Raw genomic sequence first — 15,758 nt, forward strand, 5'->3', positions numbered from 1 at the left:
ATGGTTTAAAATACTTAAATATTGATTATAATTGCTCTAATTTTAATCACCCCCGGAAATGCATAGGTAGGGTCTTTTCTTGCCCAAATAGGCATAGAATGTTCGTTGGAGGAGATGGAAACGGAGACGGCGAGGGATTGTCACCTTAGAACAATCTTATGATGTATGTATTATCGCCTCAGAGATAGCGGCTCTAGAAGACGCATTTCTATCGTCCTTGAGGTTGTCTATTTTTGTATCTTTGGATTTATTAAAAAGTAGCACAAAGGATTATCGTTCATTAACTATGTCATTTTTGTATGAGTTCTAGAATTTCAGAGTAGATACAAAGATAATCAAAATATTAAAAATATCTTGAAAAGTAAGATTAATGAAAAATCAAACTATATATACTTGAAAATATTACTTGTCGACCGGTTTAACCGCAAACTTGTAAGCCGATTAAGAGTTGAGCCTCAATAAACTGATAAATTGACGGTTCAACTATCCATTTGACTCACATATATTTTTGAAAATTTATTTTTTATATTTTATATAGTTTAGTTTTTTAAATATAGTTTGTGTTATTTAATAATATTTTAGTTATATTAATTGTATTGTTTAATATAAATTAACTCATTTTATTGATATAAGATGGTATTTTTATTTAAAAAATCTATTTTATTTATATTTTTTATATTAATAAATCAAACGTATTTTTTAATTTTCTTTTTTAGAAAATAGAAAACAGTATATCATACCAAATGTATTATCTATTTTCTAAAAATTAGATCAGAAAATAGAAAAACAGAAATAAAAAATAAAAAATAAAAAATTTAAAATATAGAAAAAATTTTCTAAACCAAACACCCCTTATGTTTTCTCATTTTTCAAAGAATGAAATTGAAAAATATAAAACAAACAATAATTTCTAGAAAATAAGAAAATAAAAATAAAAAATGATCAAACCAAACGCTCTCTAAATTATCCATAGAAAAATAATTTAAAAAAAGTAAAATTTCAAATAAAACAAATGGCGGTGAGCTTGAAGTGGTGGCGGTAAGCATAACAATTGTATAATGCTTTTACTAAAATAATTAAAAAGATAGGGAAAATATTGAGATTTAAATAACTGCGGTAAACTTAAAATCATCCGGTAACCTTAAATCAACTTGCTCTATATCACTGGAAATTAGTATTCTTTCTGTCGGTGTCCAGCAATCAATTTGTTCGATCGATCGCATCTTCGATCGCATCTTCCTCCTTAAGGTTAGTTTCATTTACTTTGTCTTGTTTAATTTAATCCGTCGTCGATAACTAGTCTTTCGTGGTTTGCAAGCATCTATCCATTTCTCTGTCGATGGTATTTGCAAGCAATTTCTTAATTCTCTGTTGTCTGTCTTAAGATTTCTGCACGTTATCAATTTGGAAGTCGTCGTTCCGAATCCGATGGAGAATCGGTGCAGTCCGAACAAGAAGCGTTGGACAGAAGCAGAGGATGCATGCCTGATCGATTACGTCAAGAAAAAAGGCGAACGAAACTGGGACGCCATCGCCAAAGCCACTGGCCTCGGTCGATGCGGTAAAAGTTGTCGTTCGCGATGGCTCGAGCATTTGAAGCCCAATCTGAAGAAAACTCCAATTACACCTCAAGAAGAGCATCTCATCTGTCAACTTCAAGCAAAGATGGGGAATAAATGGGCTAAGATCGTGAAACACGTAAGTACGATCGATATATATCTGCATGCATGTATGCCGACTGTTAATTTGTCGTATGTCTTAATTACTCAGTTAATTAATCATTATAAATCTTAATTTTGTAGTTACCTGGTCGCACTGATAACGAGATTAAGAATTTTTGGAACTGCAAGATGAAGAAGAAGAAGTCTGATCAGCGAGTTCATGTTCCCCTCGAGCCTGATCCTCCTCTTGCTTTGGATCCTCCGAGCATGGCGAAGATGCAACCTTACGAGCGTTCACAGGGGATGACCTTGGAGGGCATTATTCCTCTTCCTGATTTGAGTTCCCATCATTTTGATCTGGAAGCCTCGAGGATAGCGATGCAGAATTACACTGGTTCCTTGCAGAGAATGGGCATACACATTCCTGATTCTGTTCTTTCACTTCTATATCCGGATCCGGCTCCGGCTCCGGCTCCGGCTCCTCTGGCTCCAGTTCTATATCCTCCTCAGGCCCCGGCTCCTCCTTCTCCAGTAGTTTTATATCATTCTCCAGTTCTCGATGCGGATATCAGCTTGGATCCAGCTTTGGAGTTCGATCTCCCTTCCGTCTCCGATCTCGAAATGGATTTCGACATCGATGGCACCATTGCACCAGTTTTACATCCTGTTCCGGCTCTAGCTCCGGCTCCTCCTGCTCCAGTTCTATATCCGGCTTCAGCTCCGGCTCCTCCTTCTCCAGTTCTGGCTGCTGCGACTATCAGCTCGGATCCAGCTTTGGAGTTCGATTCCCCTTTTCCCGTCTCCCGACTTTGGGCATCGATGGCATCCAGATAACTTTGGGCATCGATGGCATCCATTACATTCATATATAAATTCGTTGCTTGATGGATGACATCGAGTATAGGAAGGAGCTCCCTTCAGTCCAAACTTTGAATATACATTTGGTAGTACAAAATTTTATAATTACAGATTTGGTTTAATCTGTAATGCTACTGTTATTACTTAAGTTTGATGGATTATACTTTTTCACATTCATCTGTGTTTATAGTGGATTTATTCTCATAAATTTTACATATTTTAATTGTCTTTCTAGTGTTTTGTACATTTTCTGATTATTCAACATAAATCATGCATGCTTCGATGAATTCTGTGATGATGTGGCAGTCATATGTATTGTGGTAGCATAATCAATCCTGTAAAAGAGTAAAAGATCATACCCCGCCGACTACGGATATATCTTACACGATCTATCATGCAGTTAGATAAGTCCATAAGAGAGTCAGGATGGTGAAATCCCTAATAATAATTATATCTAATAAAATATTTAAAATATATTATAACATATAAATTATTAAATTTATATAAAATAATTAATTAAATACTTTAAATTCAATTTGAGAAATATTATATAAATATATAAATGAATGGGGTATGAAAAAGTGTAATTAGATTGGAATATATATATAATATAATTAAAATTTACAATTAATTTTTTTATATTATTTAAAATCTAAGTATCTAATTTTATAAAATCTCCCATTAAATCTTTCATATTCTTAAGTCAATTAAGCAATTGAGCAATACGTCAATTTAATTATAAATTTATTTTAAGCTTTTTATTAAATATATATTTATAATTACTTATAATTATATTATTTATAATATCATGAAAATAAAAAATAATAGTAATGATCTAAAATAATAGTAATGATCTCCCATTAAATCCAAAAATAGTAATGATCTAAAATAATTTAATTTTTTTATTTGGTCGGATAAAATATATCATTGAAATTACTAAAGCGGGCTAACGAATCGGAGCCCGATAACAATATCCATCCCCGATAAAACTATCGACGAGCGAATCATTTTCTGGAGAATTCGGAGCGGCTCGCTTCGGCAATGGCGGCGACCGACGGCGTCCCCGTTCGATGCCAGAGGATCGGGTGTGATGCCATGTTCACCGAGCAAGATAACGTCGACGGATCCTGCCGATACCATGATTCTGTAAGAAACCTCTTTCCCCGATCATTCTTTCCTATTTGTTCCTGGTGACGCAGAATCGTTCAGGATGAGTGCGTTTTTCTCGAGATCGTGGTCCTTTTAATCTTCTATCTGAATTTGTTTGTCTAGGGCAAACGATTTCTCTTGTTGCTAAGACCTTTATAAGTCATAGCTTTTGTTCTCGTCACTTGGACATTCATTTTTGTTCCTTTTTTGATAATAGTTGAACTTTTTCACTGTTCCTATGGTCAAAACTATCATAGTCAATTGGGATGCTTGGAGGTGCTTGCAAAATCAGTTATTTCTATTATCAAAATCTCATATTTTGCTTCATTGCTAGTCACTAAAAATTGGATTTTTAATGGTTTTCCCCACAGAATAGACCTCTAGGATGATCACCACCAATCCTGTTGCTCCTGTATTCCTAATAGCCGACCTATCTACATATAGCACCCATATTTGTGTTTGTTCAAATTCCTCCATCAGATCTATCAGTTCTGCATATCCGATCTTTCTTATGGGCATAGACTGAATTGTTCGTGGAGCGGCAATGTTTAATTCTTATCATTTATTTTCATAATTCCTTTGAATTGTAGGGCATTCGACGGTATCCCTTTGGACCTCTCATTACAAGTAGGCATCTATCAAACCCTTTCGGACACTTCTCTTCCCATCAGAACCTCCGAGGCTTTAACTTGGCAACTTTAACTTGCATCGCATCATCTGTAGTGTCACACGGGCTTGCTCTTTTCGACATTTCTGCATAGTTTCATGGGTGATTTTTGTAGAGAGATTAGAAAATCTACAAGTTTTCAGGGTGAACTTGAAGGTAGTCATTAGAACAATTGCATTGAAATCGTCCACTTTTCTAGCGAACTTAACAAATCTCTTCAAAAAATTTGAGAACGTCTAGCACACCATGCTATCTACACTTTATGCAATTCAACTACTACCAACAAAATAAGATTTAAGACTTCAAATATGCTCCCTAAACTTGCAATTTCTTCTAATGACAACTTGGCAAACTACTGATGCAACTACGCAATTTGATCGCTAAAGCTTGGCAGATTAGGGCATTGGACATTGCCATAAAGAGACAGTTAGGAGTTATAGGCATTAACACGCTCTGAGGGGTCTGTGCTCCCATTAGAAGTATCCATGTTCAAATAGTTTGAAGCTCTTTGGAATTTGTTCCTCTGATATTTCCAATATAAAGAGTGTTCTAACCTCTGAGCAATTCGCTTCCAACTGCCTCATTTCGTCCCTTATCCACACTTGTTCTTCTTCAATCCATTTAGTTATCAAAACAATTTATTTCAGAGGAAAGATTTGATAGAAAGTTGCCTGTTGGATTCTGTTGAGGTAATAATAAATAAAGAAAGAGATTTTTTTAGATTAGATAGATAATTAATAATATGTTTAATTTGTGCAGGAGGCATATATATATTTTCTGTGTTCATGTTGTCAAAATAATAAAAATAATTTAATTAAACCTTCTTAGCTTGCTCATCATTTTGAACCTCAAATTAAATTGTAGGATTTGATTGCAAGCCACATTGGTGATTCTACAAATGCTAATGATTTGGTGGATCTTCTTCGGAGGCTTCTCCACTACGATCCAGCTGAACGTCTCAAGGCCAGAGATGCACTTAATTACACATCCCTTCTTCACTTGCTGCTAGACTTTATAGTTCATCATCTTAGTTTTGAGAAGACGAAGTCTAAAAATTTGATACTAAAGGAACGAATACAACAAGAGGAACGAGGAAATGAAAGTGAGTGATGTAAAAGGGTGAAAATGTAAAAGAACTATGTGGGCTTTGATTCCTCCATACCCTAAGGGAATACGTAGGCAACTTAATAAGTGCAAGTCCTTTTTTAATAAATTTTAAATTTTAAAATTTTTAATATAATAATCTCGAATCGTGAACCGGTGAATCGTAACCCTGAACCGGCGGTTCCGAACTGTCGAACCGTAACCGTTTAGGGCGGTTAAGGTTAAGGGTCGACCTGTCATGAACCGTCGAACCAGCAGTTTCGAACCGTCGGTTTTGAACCATGGTCGGGTCTACTTGAAAGTGTTCCGAGCGCCCAAAATATGAACACCTTTTTATTATTTTTTATTTTTTATTTACGATTAAGTTGTTTAAAATTTTTTTTAGAGGCTAAGTGTTAGGTTATAGTATTAAATATAAAAAAATTTAAAAAAAAAATTTAGTTGCTCACGAGATGTACAAGTTGTTATCCAGTACACCATGTGAGCAACTAATATTTTTATTTTTAAACTTTTTTTTATATATAATACTATAATCCAACCCCTAACCCTCTAAAAAGAAAATTTTAAATGGCTTAATCATAAGTCAAAAAATAAATAAATAATAAATAAAAATAATAATAATAAAGGTATGATTCTTCTGTCAAGCGCCTGAAATCTTCTATCGTAGATAAGGGTCAAAAAATAAAATACACAGGATATCAATTATATATATATCTTTTATGTTGTCCACCCCTTCGGGTGGTATAATATAAATATAAAAAAATTTTAAAATAAATTATAAATTATAATTTATAATTTATAATATTATAAATTAGGTCCTAAATTATAAATATCATAAATTAGACATCTACATTTTGCGACGTTATTTAGAATTTAGGCGAGCACATGAATGTGATGCATGAACTACGTACTCACTAAGCAAAGCACATCGTCACAACTTATTTATATTTACGTAGTATATTTACTAACTAATTTATTATGACTTGGATTAATTTAAAAATAATGCTAATTATTATTTAAAAACAATAAATTAAATTTATTTTAACATGGTTTAAAATACTTAAATATTGATTATAATTGCACTAATTTTAATCACCCCCGGAAATGCATAGGGGTCTTTTCTCGCCCAAATAGGTCAAATTTTTTGCGACATTTTTTTTAAAAAAAATCGTCGCAGAATTTGTCGCAGATTACTAATTTTTTTTTGTAGTGATTGTCACCTTAGAACAATCTTAGATGATGCATTATCGCCTCAGTGATGGCGGCTCTAGAAGACGCATTTCTATCGTCCTTGAGGTTGTCTATTTTTGTATTTTTGTATCTTTGGATTTATTAAAAAGTAGCACAAAGGATTATCGTTCATTAACGTAACTATGTTATTTTTGTATGAGTTCTAGAATTTCAGAGTAGATAAGAAGATAATCAAAATATTAAAATATCTTGAAAAGGTTCAACTATCCATTTGATGCACATATGTTTTTTAAAATTTATTTTTTATATTTTATATAGTTTAGTTGTTTTTAATTATAGTTTTTGTTATTTAATAATATTTTAGTGATATTAATTGTATGGTTCAATATAAATTAACTCATTTTATTTTAAAATTTAATTTAAAATTATTCCACATTTTTATTAAATTAATTTTTCAACTTATTTACATTGAATTTTGTGACGTGGGACTTTTAAAATTTTTTAAAGAAGTTAGTAAGTGTTTGGTTGGGTTATTTTCTGTTTTCATTTTCTTATTTTTTAAAAATTATTGTTCGCTTTGTATTTTTCAATTTCATTCTCTAAAAAAGAAAAGACATTCTCTAAGAAAATATAAAATGATAAAATATCATTTTTTTTAGAAAATAGAAGGGAAATAAAAAATAATATATCATACCAAACACATTTTATATTTTTTAAAAATTAAATCAGAAGATAAAAAAATAAAAATAAAAATAAAAAATCAAACCAAACACTCCCTATAAGTGTTATAGTATCCATAAAATCTGCTATAGTCAATTTGGAAGTCGTCGTTCCGAATCCGATGGAGAATCGGTGCAGTTCGAACAAGAAGCGTTGGACAGAAGCAGAGGATGCATGCCTGATCGATTACGTCAAGAAAAAAGGCGAACGAAACTGGGACGCCATCGCCAAAGCCACTGGCCTCGGTCGATGCGGTAAAAGTTGTCGTTCGCGATGGCTCGAGCATTTGAAGCCCAATCTGAAGAAAACTCCAATTACACCTCAAGAAGAGCATCTCATCTGTCAACTTCAAGCAAAGATGGGGAATAAATGGGCTAAGATCGTGAAGCACGTAAGTACGATCGATATCTGCATGCATGTATGCCGATCGACTGTTGATTTGTCGTATGTCATAATTACTCAGTTAATTAATCATTATAAATCTTAATTTTGCAGTTACCTGGTCGCACTGATAACGAGATTAAGAATTTTTGGAACTGCAAGATGAAGAAGAAGAAGTCTGATCAGCGAGTTCATGTTCCCCTCGAGCCTGATCCTCCTCTTGCTTTGGATCCTCCGAGCATGGCGAAGATGCAACCTTACGAGCGTTCACAGGGGATGGCCTTGGAGGGCATTATTCCTCTTCCTGATTTGAGTTCCCATCATTTTGATCTGGAAGCCACGAGGATAGCGATGCAGAATTACACTGGTTCCTTGCAGAGAATGGGCATACACATTCCTGATTCTGTTATTTCACTTCTATATCAGGATCCGGCTCCGGCTCCGGCTCCGGCTCCTCTTGCTCCAGTTCTATATCCTCCTCAGGCTCCGGCTCCTCCTTCTCCAGTAGTTTTATATCATTCTCCAGTTCTAGATGCGGATATCAGCTTGGATCCAGCTTTGGAGTTCGATCTCCCTTCCGTCTCCGATCTCGAGATGGATTTCGACATCGATGACACCATTGCTCCAGTTCTACATCCTGTTCCGGCCCTAGCTCCGGCTCCTCCTTCTCCAGTTCTGGCTGCTGCGACTATCAGCTCGGATCCAGCTTTGGAGTTCGATACCTCTTTTGCCGTCTCCGATCTTGATAAGGATTTGGGCATCGATGACACCATTGCTCCAGTTTTATATGATCCGGCTCCCACTCCGGCTCTGGCTCCTCCTTCTCCAGTTGTAGCTGCGGCTAGCAGCTGGGATCCAGATGCTTTGGAGTTCGATACCTCGTTTCCCGTCTCCGATCTCGAGATCACTTTCGGCATCGATGGCATCCATTGCGTTCATAAATCCATTGCCTGATGGATGACATCGAGTAGAAAGGAGCTCCCTTCAGTCCAAACTTATGGATTTACATTTGATAGTACAAAATTTTATTATTACAGATTTGGTTTAATTTGTAATGCCACTGTTGTTACTTAAGTTTGATGGATTATACTTTTCACATTCATCTGTGTTCGTTTACAGTGGATTTGTTCTCATGAATTTTATATAATTTAATTATCTCTATCAAGTGTGGCAGTCATACAAATGCTACAAATCATGTACTATGGATATATTTAATTATACAAAACCTATCTTTCGTACGTATTTTACATTTTTTCTAAATTAATTTATTAATATTTGAACCATGAGTAGATAACTAGCCTTAGATTCAAATATTCAACAAATAAAAAGAGATTAGCGTAACATAGAGGAAATTAAATTAAAAAAATATGAATATGATTAAATCCAGTATTAATATCTCCAAGTAAACAAATTAAATGAATAGAAGGGCAATTGACTCAATCCTTCCACCTATCGATGAATGATATAAAAGTTGAGTGATCATCACCTCAAAAGTTAGTTCAAATGTGATCAATTGTGTCAAAAGAGCAACATTCCTGTGTTAGGTAACGTAGTTTTGCTCGTCTCTTTGTGAAAATATAAGACAGACAAAGAAGAAACGGAAAGACTGCATACTATCATCAGCACAACTGCTTCCACGGGCGGAGCCACGTTGTATGTTACCCGGGCTATAGCTCGGATAGCTCGATGCAAAAAGTCTTAAATTTACGGAAGGAAATTTTTTTTTTTAAAGAAAATGAAGAAGACAGCTCGGGTTATCTTGTCGGAATAGTCCAACGTCGGAGATCAGTCCGGATAAATTACTCGGGCTGGCTCCGCCATTCTGCTTCAATGGCAGGAAAGACCACCTCTGTTTCTCAATTGAACCAAAAATATAGGGGAGGCATCTTCCTTGAGCATAAATAATTTACTATTATATTATGTGTATCTATGTATTTGGATAGTACATGGAGTGTAGGCGTAGCTGTGCATGCCATGAAGTGGTTAATTAATGAACAACTCTGTTTTGGAGCAGAGCATGACCATCGCTAAGTGTTTTTTTAATTTAATTTGGAAGACAAATATGCAATTCTCGATTAATTTTGAAGATAATTAATGTTTTATGATTGTCACACACGAAAGGAATTAATTAATAGGGAACGCAATCAAAGGATGCTGAGTATCTGAATTGGTCGTCATATGCATTTCCCAATTTACTCTGATGGTCGGTGGGGAAACTTCCGTGGGACTGAGCCGACCATCCCCAGAGATTGAGTCCATGAGACTGACTGGGATTTATCATTTTTATCAGTGCGACTTAATAATAATCGATCGCTACATTGCTGTAAGTTGATGAATCACATCAAACCCATAGCCTCGTTTACTTCTTTGTTTGTTAAATGGATTGTCCGATTGGATTGAAATTTTATCAATTAATTTTAAGATGAATTCAGATGAGATCAATCCATTTAGTCCGCAATCCGCATGAGTCAATCTGCAATCCGCATGGATTGACATGCGGGTTAAATTTTTTTATTTTTTCTTTTAAATTTTAAAATTAAAGAATAAAATTTAATAAATTAGTGGGGTTGACCCATCTAAATCACAATTTAAATTTAAAATTTTCAACTTGACCGGTTTAAACTACAATTAAAATTTAAAACTTTTAATATTTTTTATATTTTTGATAAGTCCGTTTGGCTCGTCTAATCCGCAACTCGTTTCTAATTAGCTTTTAAATTAGATTGGGTTGAAAATTTTTTAACCCATCAAGTTAATGGATTGATTTGTCTTATCAAATTTCTAACAAGTTAGCTGTTCCATCGTAGATTGACAAATTTGACAACTCTTGAATAGAGCTGTATATGACACTCCATAAGCATACATATATATATATATATAGAGGAATGATATGCCGCGCGACAGAAAATCGCGACTCCCGTACGCGACCGCCGACCTTCCGCCGTTCATCGCCGTCGTTCTTCGCCGTCCGATCACCGCCGGCCACCATCCCGGGCTCGTTGGAAGCGCAACTCGACGGCGCACACATCGGCACCGGATTCCGGCCGGATTGGGCCGGAGTCCGGCCGGAATTCCGGCCGAAACACAGCAGACACAAATCGACCGTCAGCGTCCGGCCCCGATTCGGCCGGAATCCGGCCGAATTCCGGCCGAACTCCGGCACCCGCCGGACCGCCGGTGAGTTGCGGTTCCAATGGGTCCGGTCCGGCGGCAATCGGTGGTCGGACGGCGATGAACGGACGCCGGGAAGCGGCGAACGTCCGAGGAGAAACACTGTGCAATCGCGAAAATGGACGGCTGAGATCGGGATCGCGCACGAGCGCGCATCGGGCGATTGCGCAGGATATCAAAACCGTATATATATATATATATATATATAATTTTATAAAGATAATATCAATTTTATAAAGATAATAGTAATAAAATTTTTAATAAAAAAGTATTAAGTTCAGCGGAGATTGTTTATAATTATTAAAAAATAAAAAAGGATGGATATGTATATCAATAAATACAAATTGACAATATAATAATCTTAACAAGTATTTTTAAATTAAAAAAAAACTCCAAACGCCCAAAAATATTAATGATCTAAAATAATTTCATTTTTTTATTTGGTCGGATAAAATATATCATTGAAATTACTAAAGCGGGCTAACGAATCCGAGCCCGATAGCAATATCCCCGATAAAGCTATCGACGAGCAAATCATTTTCAGGAGAATTCGGAGCGGCTCGCTTCGGCAATGGCGGCGACCGACGGCGTCCCCGTTCGATGCCAAAGGATCGGGTGTGATGCCATGTTCACCGAGCAAGATAACGTCGACGGATCCTGCCGATACCATGATTCTGTAAGAAACCTCTTTCCCCGATCATTCTTTCCTAAAGTTCTTTCCTATTTGTTCCTGGTGACGCATAATCGTTCAGGATGAGTGCGTTTTTCTCGAGATCGTGGTCCTTTTAATCTTCTATCTGAATTTGTTTGTCTAGGGCAAACGATTTCTGTTGTTGCTAAGACCTTTATAAGTCATAGCTTTTGTTCTCGTCACTTGGACATTAATTTTTGTTCCTTTTTTGATAATAGTTGAACTTTTTCATTGTTCCTATGGTCAAAACTATCATAGTCAAGATGCTTGGAGGTGCTTGCAAAATCAGTTATTTCTATTATCAAAACCTCATCTTTTGCTTCATTGCTAGTCACTAAAAATTGGATTTTTAATGGTTTTCCCCACAGAATAGCCCTCTAGGCTGATCACCACCAATCCTGTTGCTCCTGTATTCCTAATAGCCGACCTATCTACATATAGCACCCATATTTGTGTTTGTTCAAATTCCTCCATCAGATCTATCAGTTCTGTATATCCTATCTTTCTTATGGACATAGACTGAATTGTTCGTGGAGCGGCAATGTTAAATTCTTATCATTTATTTTCATAATTCCTTCGAATTGTAGGGCATTCAACGGTATCCCTTTGGACCTCTCATTACAAGTAGGCATCTATCAAACCCTTTCGGACACTTCTCTTCCCATCAGAACCTCCGAGGCTTTAACTTGGCAACTTTAACTTGCATCGCATCATCTGTAGTGTCACACGGGCTTGCTCTTTTCGACATTTCTGCATAGTTTCATGGGAGATTTTTGTAGAGAGATTAGAAAATCTACAAGTTTTCAGGGGTGAACTTGAAGGTAGTCATTAGAACAATTGCATTGAAATCGTCCACTTTTACTTTTCTAGCGACCTTAACAAATGTCTTCAAAAAATTTGAGAACGTCTAGCAGTGTCACCATGCTATCTACACTTTATGCAATTCAACTACTACCAACAAAATAAGATTTAAGACTTCAAATAAGCTCCCTAAACTTGCGATTTCTTCTAATGACAACTTGGCAAACTACTGATGCAACTACGCAATCTGATCACTAAAGCTTGGCAGATTAGGGCATTGGACATTGCCATAAAGAGACAGTTAGGAGTTATAGGCATTAACACGCGTTGAGGAGTCTGTGCTCCCATTGGAAGTATCCATGTTCAAATAGTTTGAAGCTCTTTGGAATTTGTTCCTCTGATATTTCCAATATAAAGAGTGTTCTAACCTCTGAGCAATTCGCTTCCAACTGCCTCGTTTCGTCCCTTATCCACACTTGTTCTTCTTCAATCCATTTAGTTCCCTGGCTTGGAACAGTCTTCTCCCCCGTTGGTGGTATTTAAATTCATCTTTCTCTACATCAGTCTCATATGTTTTTTCCTCAACTCTTTCATAACTCCAGCATCCTTCTTGGGCACTACTTTCTTTTCCTTTATCAACTTAGAAAATATCTTCCTTATCATTCTTGCTATAAACTTAACTATGAACTCAAAGTTTCCCAAAATTTTTTATCAAGCATCATTGAATCTGAAGGAACTTCCTAACTTGTGGCATTAGAGTTTAAAAAAAATTCTCATGGGTATTGGAGAAAGTCTAGGCTCAATTCCCTTAGTTGAAACTTTAAATATCTTATTTATTGGTGAAGCAAGTGAATTGTGGATTGATCTCTTTTCTTCTTTTCCTCTCATTGCCATGCCTAGCACCTTCCCATAGATGATGCTAATTTGTCGTGGTTGAAACTACAACACGTGGAAGTCTGCTAGCTACTCCAAGTTTCTTGGACCTAAATTGAGGAAACTGGCTAGAGGGGATCAAGTTGAGAGAAATGCAGCCGAATTGCTTGGAGTTTGGTAGAGGGTCTGATGGAGTTTAGTCAAACTACCTGAGCTCTATCGAGGTAGGTTGAGATGAGTTGGATGATGAACGACTTGCTCAAGGTGAATGGGTATGAGACTGATTTATGCTATTAGTGTTTTGGAAATGATGTCTGGCTGTTGGGCACAATGCCTTCTTGGGCTGAATGGGTTTAGGTGGTGAGTTTTTGCGGGATGAATCTAAAGGGGATATAGGGTGTTCAATGTAGAAATTTATCACCTTGAATTTTATCCTCTAATGCTTCCAAAGTGTGCGTCTCCATTCTGTGTCCTTGACCCTCTTTTTATAGGCTTCAAAGAAAATGTTCATTCAATGACGAGTTGGCAGGTGGTAGAATCTTCCTGGTAGCTCCATGAACCTTCGTTCGTCCAATCTGAGGGTATCCTTAAGAGTTTTCAAATTATTCAGTCTGCCTAATTTGCTAAAGCGAACTAAATTAGCAGATAAAAGAAACTTGATTCAGTGTCCATTATTCAGTTTTGGACTACGCTACATTGAAAACCATAAAATGCTAATGGATTGCGTGTTTTCTCTCTGGTTCTTTTTGGTTTACTTGTGTTTTTTCAAAAAGTTGCACTAAACTGAACAGCCTATTCTTTTGGTTTATAGTTTTAAAATGGTTTTTCCAATCCACAGAAGTCATTCCAAATCCAACTGATTGTTTGATTTAACTGTTGTCTATTAGGCCATTTGCATCTTCCACTGCTTGAGTGCTCATACAATGATACAAATATGCTATTTAGCTCAAATTTTTGGCTTTTTGGGCATTTTATTCCAACCAGTATTGCAATTGTCGAGTTGTATCTGTCCCCAACCTGAAAATTATCCTGTCTATAATTTTTGTATTGCTCATTCCCGTTCTTATATTTTGCAAGTCTTTTTGCTTCCTTTTTGTCTTCCTTAGTAATAATTCTATCAATTTAGATTTCTAATTTTGTTTTTTTTCTTAACAGGGGGTAAGTCAACTTTACCATTGCTCTGTATCATTTTGAGATTTCAACCGCCATGCCTCTTAAAGAAGTGTTCTACAAACTTTCCAGCCGATATTCCATGATGGAATGAAAGAATGGAGTTGCTGCAAGCAAAAAAGTCATGATTTCAGCTTATTTTTGGCGATTCCAGGGTAGGCCGTCCTTTGTGTTAATATCATGTCAATTTTGGTAGATAGTCCTATATTCTGTTTCCCATTTTTTGGATTATGTACTTTATTGTTCGTCGTATTCAGGCAAACTTACATATGTTTATTTTGAAGTTAGAATATCATATTTGAATTTGATATGTTTGTTTGTATGCTGGTTTTTGATTTATGGCCCGTAACTGTGTCCCTTTCTAAAGCTGTAAGACAGGCAAACATACAACTGAGAAACCAGTTACCAAGGTTGTCTCTACAAACACCCAAAAGCCTGCCCCGGTTCAATCTTCCACTCAAAAGAAAGCCGATGAATCTTGTTCGAGGTGCCGTCAAGGTTTCTTCTGCTCTGATCACGGTATGTTGCTTCTGATACTCGATGCTCCTCTCCTTGTATTACTTTTTGAAGCACTTGGTGGAAATCCTCATGATTTGTCTTCATGAATCTGTTTAGTTAGCTTCATAGTTCATAGTCTTTTGCTTTAGGTTCACAAGGGAGGCCTTCACAGCCAGCCGTCGTGCCTGGCGGCACCGACAACCCTGTGGAAAACAGCCCCCCTCCGGTTAAGAAAAAGATCGGCATCAATGAACCCCAGACTTGCAGAAACAAGGGATGTGGCAAGACCTTCAAGGAGAAGGATAACCATGAAACAGCATGTGAATATCATCCAGGTCCAGCGGTTTTCCATGACCGTCTGAGAGGGGTATGTTTGCTCGTTTTCTTCTGTAGTTGCTGAAGCATCAAACTCGATGTTCAACTTATCATAGAAATCTTCCTGACATCTTCTCCATCGCGCAGTGGAAATGCTGCGACGTCCATGTGAAAGAGTTCGATGAGTTCTTGAGCATTCCTCCATGCGCTAAAGGCTGGCACAATGCCGATGCTGCATAACACTAGAGAGAAACCCAGACATCATCCACCTCCATTGTATCGTACTAAATTCTTGTATTCTGCTTTAACAATTTCTAGCTACTATTTTAGCTGATGGATTGCTGTTGTTTCTCATTGCACATTTGCTTCAGATGGCTTTTCCATTGACATGTTCTGCTAAAACCAGTATATCGTTCATGTTTGATATTGAATTGTGCCAAGTGAGGATTTGTCTCTGCTCTTTGATATTGAATTGCGCCTACCTTCGTTCATCATCGTATCGCAGAGG

At 36.4% G+C, this 15,758-nt stretch overlaps 1 protein-coding gene across 1 annotated transcript; it reads left to right on the forward strand.

The window, feature by feature from the left end:
• Positions 1 to 14,489: 14,489 nt before the first annotated feature.
• Positions 14,490 to 15,676, forward strand: LOC141845036 (cysteine and histidine-rich domain-containing protein RAR1). The gene is made up of 4 exons (XM_074733044.1): positions 14,490 to 14,592; positions 14,805 to 14,956; positions 15,085 to 15,302; positions 15,398 to 15,676. Exons 1-4 carry the CDS (start codon positions 14,528 to 14,530, stop codon positions 15,488 to 15,490), a joined length of 528 nt encoding a protein of 175 aa, XP_074589145.1. The 5' UTR covers positions 14,490 to 14,527; the 3' UTR covers positions 15,491 to 15,676.
• The last annotated feature ends 82 nt before the right edge of the window (positions 15,677 to 15,758 follow it).

The sequence above is a fragment of the Curcuma longa genome, chromosome 14 (genome assembly GCF_044706935.1).
Source record: "Curcuma longa cultivar G26 ecotype Majalengka, Jawa Barat chromosome 14, ITB_CL_G26_1.1, whole genome shotgun sequence".
Lineage (NCBI taxonomy): Eukaryota > Viridiplantae > Streptophyta > Magnoliopsida > Zingiberales > Zingiberaceae > Curcuma > Curcuma longa.